A 9320-nucleotide genomic window follows, 5' to 3' on the forward strand; every position below is an offset into this window, starting at 1 on the left:
TTGCCCGGGCGGTATGTTTGGGATCATTGTCATGTTGGAAGACCCAGCCACGTTTCATCTTCAATGCCCTTGCTGATGGAAGGAGGTTTGCACCCAAAATCTCACGATACATGGCCCCATTCATTCTGTCCTGTATATGGGTCAGTCGTCCTGGTCCTTTTGCGGAGAAACGGCCCCAAAGCATGATGTTGCCACCCCCATGCTTCACAGTAGGTATGGTGTTCTGTGGATGCAACTCAGTATTCTCTCTCCTCCAAACACGACAAGTTGTGTTTCTACCAAACAGTTCTATTTTGGTTTCATCTGACCATATGACATTCTCCCAATCCACTTCTGGATCATCCAAATGCTCTCTAGCAAACTTCAGACGGGCCCCGGACATGTACTGGCTTAAGCAGGGGGACACATCTGGCACTGCAGGATCTGAGTCCCTGGCGGCGTAGTGTGTTACTGATGGTAGCCTTTGTTACGTTGGTCCCAGCTGTCTGCAGGTCATTCACTAGGTCCCCCCGTGTGGTCCTGGGATTTTTGCTCACCGTTCTTGTGATCATTTTGACCCCACGGGGTGAGATCTTGCGTGGAGCCCCAGATCGAGGGAGATTATCAGTGGCCTTGTATGTCTTCCATTTTCTAATTACTGCTCCCAGAGTTGATTTGTTCACACCAAGCTGCTTGCCTATTGCAGATTCAGTCTTCCCAGCCTGGTGCAGGTCTACAATTTTGTTTCTGGTGTCCGTCGACAGCTCTTTGGTCTTCACCATAGTGGAGTTTGGAGTGTGACTGTTTGAGGTTGTGGACAGGTGTCTTTTATACTGATAACAAGTTCAAACAGGTGCCATTGATACAGGTAATGAGTGCAGGACAGAGGAGCCTCTTAAAGAAGAAGGTCCAGGTCTGTGAGAGCCAGAAATCTTGCTTGTTTGTAGGTGACCAAATACTTATTTTCCACCATAATTTGCAAATAAATTCTTTCCAGATCAGCCAATGTGATTGTCTGGATTTGTTTTCTCATTTTGTCTCTCATAGTTGAGGTCTCCCTATGATGCCAATTGCAGGCCTCTCTCATCTCTGTAAGTGGGAGAACTTGCACCATTGGTGGGGACTAAATACTATTTTGCCCCCCTGTATATATATATATATATATATACACATATATAATACAGTTACAAATATATATTATACAAAAGCTACACTTATACATTATATAATTCTACATATTTATATTACACAAGAGATAGTTATATATTTTTTAAAACATTATAGCATTATCATTTTTTTTGGTAATATATTATACAAAAGATACAATGATACATTTTTAAAAATTGTATATAATTATAGTTTTTATATAAATTATATAATTATCCATTTTTATATCATACACAAATTATACAAAAATATATATATATTTTAAAAAAAAAATTTTGACACATCCCGGGGACACTCACGCTGATAAGGGACTGAGTTTGCTTTGGCTTGGATCCTAACCCTGGACCAAGGGCAGGCGAATGTTTCATCACAGCGCAGAATGTTCCATCCTCCGGTGTAAAGGTCGATTTATGTGATCCGCGAGCTCAGTCGCTGTTTGGACGCGGTGGAGGACGGTCAGCGATTTACGCACGCACATGACTTCCTCTAGGTAACATGGAGGCCGGGTGCCAAGTTGCCTCCACGTGATCCCAGAAGTTGCGTCAAATATTTTTTAGGACCGCGCCGCTGTGACGAAAATAAAAAAGATTGACGGTGAAGATTTGAAGCCATGAAGACCATCATCGCGGCGTATTCCCGGGACTTAGGCAGTAAGTTGGATGACATGCGCGTTGCTGTGCTTTATATCACGTGCCCCCCCTAGAGTTGGGGCTCATTCACATCACTGCGTTCTGTGCGCCATATGCGGGATGATGGCGTCCTCCGTACTATTATCTGTGAAGCTCTTCGCATCGGTCTTGTGAGTGCGCTGCGTGTGTTCCTGCGCATTACATTATAGTCAATGGGAATGCATGGGAAATGACAATGGCGGCACATGGGAAAAGACAATGGTGATGCATGGGAAACGACAATGGTGATGCATGGGAAATGACAATGGTGGCGCATGGGAAACGACAATGGCAGCGCATGGAAAAAGACAATGGTGATGCATGGGAAAAGACAATGGTGATGCATGGGAAATGACAATGGTGATGCATGGGAAAAGACAATGGTGATGCATGGGAAATGACAATGGTGGCGCATGGGAAACGACAATGGCGGCGCATGGAAAAAGACAATGGTGATGCATGGGAAACGACAATGGTGGCACATGGGAAACGACAATGGTGGCACATGGGAAACGACAATGGTGGCACATGGGAAACGACAATGGTGGTGCATGGGAAATGACAATGGTGGCGCATGGGAGATGACAATGGTGGCACATGGGAAACGACAATGGTGGCACATGGGAAACGACAATGGTGGTGCATGGGAAATGACAATGGTGGCACATGGGAAACGACAATGGTGGTGCATGGGAAATGACAATGGTGGCGCATGGGAGATGACAATGGTGGCACATGGGAAACGACAATGGTGGTGCATGGGAAATGACAATGGTGGCGCATGGGAAGTGATAATGGTGGCGCATGGGAGATGACAATGGTGGCGATACATGGGAAGTGACAATGGTGGCAGGAGATGACAATGCTGGCACATGGGAAGTGACAATGGTGGCGCATGGGAGATGACAATGGTGGCGCATGGGAGATGACAATGGTGGCGCATGGGAGATGACAATGGTGGCGCATGGGAAATGACAATGGTGGTGTATGGGAAATGACAATGGTGACGCATGGGAGATGACAATGGCGATGCATGGGAAACGACAATGGTGGCGCATGGGAAGTGACAATGGTGGCGCATGGGAAGTGATAATGGTGGCGCATGGGAGATGACAATGGTGGCGATACATGGGAAGTGACAATGGTGGCAGGAGATGACAATGCTGGCACATGGGAAGTGACAATGGTGGCTCATGGGAGATGACAATGGTGGCGCATGGGAGATGACAATGGTGGCGCATGGGAGATGACAATGGTGGCGCATGGGAGATGACAATGGTGGCGCATGGGAGATGACAATGGTGGCGCATGGGAAATGACAATGGTGGTGTATGGGAAATGACAATGGTGACGCATGGGAGATGACAATGGTGGTGCATGGGAAGTGACAATGGTGGCGCATGGGAAATTACAATGGCAATGCATGGGAAACAACAATGGTGGCGCATGGGAAACGACAATGGTGGCGCATGGGAGATCACAATGGTGGTGCATGGGAAGTGACAATGGTGGCGCATGGGAAATTACAATGGCAATGCATGGGAAACAACAATGGTGGCGCATGGGAAACGGCAATGGTGGCGCATGGGAAACGACAATGGTGGCGCATGGGAGATCACAATGGCGATGCATGGGAAGTGACAATGGTGGCGCATGGGAGATGACAATGGTGATGCATGGGAAGTGACAATGGTGGTTCATGGGAGATGACAATGGTGGTGCATGGGAAGTGACAATGGTGGTGCATGGGAAGTGACAATGGTGGTGCATGGGCGATGACAATGGTGGTGCATGGGAGATGACAATGGTGATGCATGGGAAGTGACAATGGTGGTGCATGGGAAGTGACAATGGTGGTGCATGGGCGATGACAATGGTGGTGCATGGGAGATGACAATGGTGATGCATGGGAAGTGACAATGGTGGTACATGGGAAGTGACAATGGTGGTGCATGGGCGATGACAATGGTGGTGCATGGGAGATGACAATGGTGATGCATGGGAAGTGACAATGGTGGTGCATGGGAGATGACAATGGTGGTGCATGGGAAGTGACAATGGTGGTGCATGGGAGATGACAATGGCGATGCATGGGAAGTGACAATGGTGGCGCATGGGAAATGCACTAAAATGCAACAGGGGAAGTACCGCGTGTGTCCATACTTCCCATGGGCTTTTATAACACGCACATACAACACATGTCAATAGTGTCTCGTGTTGCATGATATGTTATTGCGACGCATTACACGGCTACACATGCAATTTCTAACGCAAACTCCTGATAGTTGCTGCAATAAACGTTGGAGGGAAAAGGACAGGAGGGGGCGCTATACAGCGGAGTGTTGATTGCAGACACATCAGATTATGGTTCTGATTATCGCATTTCCTCAATGAGTTCAGCCCCTCAGTCCTGCGTGTGTGGCGTCCGCTTCCTGTGATGACTGTCTACGGAGGGAGGGGGGGTTCCTGGATACCTGGCAGGGGGGGGTCCCATATACCTGGCAGGGGGTCTCACCCTTCTTTGCTGTATCCAAGTGTTGTCTTTTTGGCACATGTGCAAACCCTCCCCCTCCTTCTCCTAGTACTGGGGAACATGATTGTCGCATTGTGCATTTTAGGAAGCCGTCTGACTCTGCGATCTGCGCTGCGCTCCATCTCCGCCGCTGCCACACCGCCCCAGGAGCACCGCCGGTCCTGTCTGCAGATCCTGGTCATAGTACAGTGGATCTTCTCCTTCCTGCTGATGGGTGAGTCTCTCTGTATTGTAGGCTGTATTCCCAATGCGACTTTTATGCGACTTTTATGTGACTTTACAATGTGTTTTGATGCAACTTCTAGGCAACTTTTATGCGACTTTACAATGTGACTTTTATGCGACTTTTACCTGACTTTACAATGCAGCTTTACAGGTGAAACTGTAAAAATGAGAATCTGGTACTAAAGTTCATTTATTTCAGTTCAGCAACTTAAAAGGTGAAACTAATATATAAGATAGACTCATTCCATGCAAAGCAAGATAGTTCCAGCCGTGATTTGTCATCATTGTGATGATTATGGCTTACAGCTCATGAAAACCCCAAATCCACAATCTCAGAAAATGAGAATATTGTGAAAAGGCGGAATAATCTCGGCTCAAAGTGTCCCACTCTAATCAGCTCATTCAGCCATAACACCTGCAAAGGGTTCCTGAGCCTTTAAATGGTCTCTCAGTCTGGTTCAGTAGGAATCACAATCATGGGAAAGACTGCTGACCTGACACCATCACTGACACCCTCCATAAGGAGGGAAAGACTGCTGACCTGACACCATCACTGACACCCTCCATAAGGAGGGAAAGACTGCTGACCTGACACCATCACTGACACCCTCCATAAGGAGGGAAAGACTGCTGACCTGACACCATCACTGACACCCTCCATAAGGAGGGAAAGACTGCTGACCTGACACCATCACTGACACCCTCCATAAGGAGGGAAAGACTGCTGACCTGACACCATCACTGACACCCTCCATAAGGAGGGAAAGACTGCTGACCTGACACCATCACTGACACCCTCCATAAGGAGGGAAAGCCTCAAAAGGTCATTGCAGAAGAAGTTGGATGTTCCCAAAGTGCTGCATCAAAGCACATTAATAAAAAGTTATGTGGAAGGGAAAAGTGTGGAAGAAAAAGGTGCACAAGCAGCAGGGATGACCTCAGCCTGGAGAGGATTGTCAGGAAAAGGCCATTCAAAAGTGTTGGGGACTTTCACAAGGAGTGGACTGAGGCTGGAGTCAGTGCATCAAGAGCCACCACACACAGACGGATCCTGGACATGGGCTTCAAATGTCGTATTCCTCTTGTCAAGCCGCTCCTGAACAACAAACAACGTCAGAAGCGTCTTACCTGGGCTAAAGAAAAACAGATCTGGTCTGTCCTCAGTGGTCCAAAGTCCTCATTTCTGATGAGAGCAACTTTTGCATCTCATTTGGAAACCAAGGACCCCGAGTATGGAGGAAGAATGGAGAGGTCCAAGGACCCCAAGTATGGAGGAAGAATGGAGAGGCCCAAGGACCCCAAGTATGGCGGAAGAATGGAGAGGCCCAAGGACACCGAGTATGGAGGAAGAATGGAGAGGCACAAGGACCCCGAGTATGGAGGAAGAATGGAGAGGCCCAAGAACCCCGAGTATGGCGGAAGAATGGAGAGGCCCGAGGACCCAGAGTATGGAGGAAGAATGGAGAGGCCCAAGGACCCCGAGTATGGAGGAAGAATGGAGAGGCCCAAGGACCCCGAGTATGGAGGAAGAATGGAGAGGCACAAGGACCCCGAGTATGGAGGAAGAATGGAGAGGCCCAAGGACCCCGAGTATGGAGGAAGAATGGAGAGGCACAAGGACCCCGAGTATGGAGGAAGAATGGAGAGGCCCAAGGAAACCCGAGTATGGAGGAAGAATGGAGAGGCCCAAGGACCCCGAGTATGGAGGAAGAATGGAGAGGCCCAAGGTCCCCGAGTATGGAGGAAGAATGGAGAGGCCCAAGGTCCCCGAGTATGGAGGAAGAATGGAGAGGCCCAAGGACCCCGAGTATGGAGGAAGAATGGAGAGGCCCAAGGTCCCCGAGTATGGAGGAAGAATGGAGAGGCCCAAGGACCCCGAGTATGGAGGAAGAATGGAGAGGCACAAGGACCCCGAGTATGGAGGAAGTATGGAGAGGCCCAAGGACCCCGAGTATGGAGGAAGAATGGAGAGGCCCAAGGACCCCGAGTATGGAGGAAGAATGGAGAGGCACAAGGACCCCGAGTATGGAGGAATGGAGAGGCCCAAGGACCCCGAGTATGGAGGAAGAATGGAGAGGCACAAGGACCCCGAGTATGGAGGAAGAATGGAGAGGCACAAGGACCCCGAGTATGGAGGAATGGAGAGGCACATGGACCCCGAGTATGGAGGAATGGAGAGGCCCAAGGACCCTGAGTATGGAGGAGGATTGGAGAGGCACAAGGACCCCGAGTACGGAGGAAGAATGGAGAGGCCCAAGGACCCTGAGTATGGAGGAAGAATGGAGAGGCACAAGGACCCCGAGTATGGAGGAATGGAGAGGCCCAAGGACCCCGAGTATGGAGGAAGAATGGAGAGGCCCAAGGACCCCGAGTATGGAGGAAGAATGGAGAGGCCCAAGGACCCGGAGTATGGAGGAAGAATGGAGAGGCCCAAGAACCCCGAGTATGGAGGAAGAAAGGAGAGGCCCAAGGACCCCGAGTACGGAGGAAGAATGGAGAGGCCCAAGGACCCAGAGTATGGAGGAAGAATGGAGAGGCACAAGGACCCCGAGTATGGAGGAAGAATGGAGAGGCCCAAGGACCCCGAGTATGGAGGAAGAATGGAGAGGCCCAAGGACCCCGAGTATGGAGGAAGAATGGAGAGGCACAAGGACCCCGAGTATGGAGGAAGAATGGAGAGGCACAAGGACCCCGAGTATGGAGGAAGAATGGAGAGGCACAAGGACCCCGAGTATGGAGGAAGAATGGAGAGGCCCAAGGACCCCGAGTATGGAGGAAGAATGGAGAGGCACAAGGACCCCGAGTATGGAGGAATGGAGAGGCACATGGACCCCGAGTATGGAGGAATGGAGAGGCCCAAGGACCCTGAGTATGGAGGAGGATTGGAGAGGCACAAGGACCCCGAGTACGGAGGAAGAATGGAGAGGCCCAAGGACCCTGAGTATGGAGGAAGAATGAAGAGGCACAAGGACCCCGAGTATGGAGGAATGGAGAGGCCCAAGGACCCCGAGTATGGAGGAAGAATGGAGAGGCCCAAGGACCCCGAGTATGGAGGAAGAATGGAGAGGCCCAAGGACCCGGAGTATGGAGGAAGAATGGAGAGGCCCAAGGACCCCGAGTATGGAGGAAGAAAGGAGAGGCCCAAGGACCCCGAGTACGGAGGAAGAATGGAGAGGCCCAAGGACCCCGAGTATGGAGGAAGAATGGAGAGGCCCAAGGACCCCGAGTATGGAGGAAGAATGGAGAGGCCCAAGGACCCCGAGTATGGAGGAAGAATGGAGAGGCACAAGGACCCCGAGTATGGAGGAAGAATGGAGAGGCCCAAGGACCCCGAGTATGGAGGAAGAATGGAGAGGCCCAAGGACCCCGAGTATGGAGGAAGAATGGAGAGGCCCAAGGACCCCCAGTATGGAGGAAGAATGGAGAGGCCCAAGGGCCACGAGTATGGAGGAAGAATGGAGTGGCCCAAGGACCCCGAGTACGGAGGAAGAATGGAGAGGCACAAGGACCCCGAGTACGGAGGAAGAATGGAGAGGCCCAAGGACCCCGAGTATGGAGGAAGAAAGGAGAGGCCCAAGGACCCCGAGTATGGAGGAAGAATGGAGAGGCCCAAGGACCCCGAGTATGGAGGAAGAATGGAGAGGCCCAAGGACCCCGAGTATGGAGGAAGAATGAAGAGGCACAAGGACCCCGAGTATGGAGGAAGAATGGAGAGGCCCAAGGACCCCGAGTATGGAGGAAAAATGGAGAGGCACAAGGACCCTGAGTATGGAGGAAGAATGGAGAGGCCCAAGGACCCCGAGTATGGAGGAAGAATGGAGAGGCACAAGGACCCCGAGTATGGAGGAAGAATGGAGAGGCCCAAGGACCCCGAGTATGGAGGAAGAATGGAGAGGCCCAAGGACCCCGAGTATGGAGGAAGAATGGAGAGGCCCAAGGACCCCGAGTATGGAGGATGAATGGAGAGGCCCAAGGACCCCGAGTATGGAGGAAGAATGGAGAGGCCCAAGGACCCCCAGTATGGAGGAAGAATGGAGAGGCCCAAGGGCCCCGAGTATGGAGGAAGAATGGAGTGGCCCAAGGACCCCGAGTACGGAGGAAGAATGGAGAGGCACAAGGACCCCGAGTACGGAGGAAGAATGGAGAGGCCCAAGGACCCCGAGTATGGAGGAAGAATGGAGAGGCCCAAGGACCCCGAGTACGGAGGAAGAATGGAGAGGCCCAAGGACCCCGAGTACGGAGGAAGAATGGAGAGGCCCAAGGACCCCGAGTATGGAGGAAGAATGGAGAGGCCCAAGGACCCCGAGTATGGAGGAAGAATGGAGAGGCCCAAGGGCCCCGAGTATGGAGGATGAATGGAGAGGCCCAAGGACCCCGAGTATGGAGGAAGAATGGAGAGGCCCAAGGACCCCCAGTATGGAGGAAGAATGGAGAGGCCCAAGGGCCCCGAGTATGGAGGAAGAATGGAGAGGCCCAAGGACCCCGAGTACGGAGGAAGAATGGAGAGGCACAAGGACCCCGAGTATGGAGGAAGAATGGAGAGGCACAAGGACCCCGAGTACGGAGGAAGAATGGAGAGGCACAAGGACCCCGAGTACGGAGGAAGAATGGAGAGGCACAAGGACCCCGAGTACGGAGGAAGAATGGAGAGGCCCAAGGACCCCGAGTATGGAGGAAGAATGGAGAGGCACAAGGACCCCGAGTATGGAGGAAGAATGGAGAGGCCCAAGGACCCAGAGTATGGAGGA

General features: G+C 51.4%; 1 protein-coding gene across 1 annotated transcript in view; it reads left to right on the forward strand.

Annotated features, from left to right (window-relative positions):
- Positions 1-1592: 1592 nt before the first annotated feature.
- LOC149428656 (diacylglycerol O-acyltransferase 2-like) overlaps positions 1593-9320 on the forward strand; it is a 25220-nt gene continuing 17492 nt past the window's right edge. The window contains exons 1-2 of the mRNA XM_089667144.1: positions 1593-1796; positions 4433-4561. Of these exons, the coding sequence (XP_089523270.1) occupies positions 1757-1796; positions 4433-4561 (169 nt within the window). The 5' untranslated portion in view covers positions 1593-1756. The remainder of the gene's footprint in view (positions 1797-4432; positions 4562-9320) is intronic.

The sequence above is a fragment of the Staurois parvus genome, unplaced genomic scaffold, assembly GCF_062004578.1.
Source record: "Staurois parvus isolate SC_StPar_1 unplaced genomic scaffold, SC_StPar_1.0 ptg003057l, whole genome shotgun sequence".
Taxonomy (NCBI): Eukaryota; Metazoa; Chordata; class Amphibia; order Anura; family Ranidae; genus Staurois; species Staurois parvus.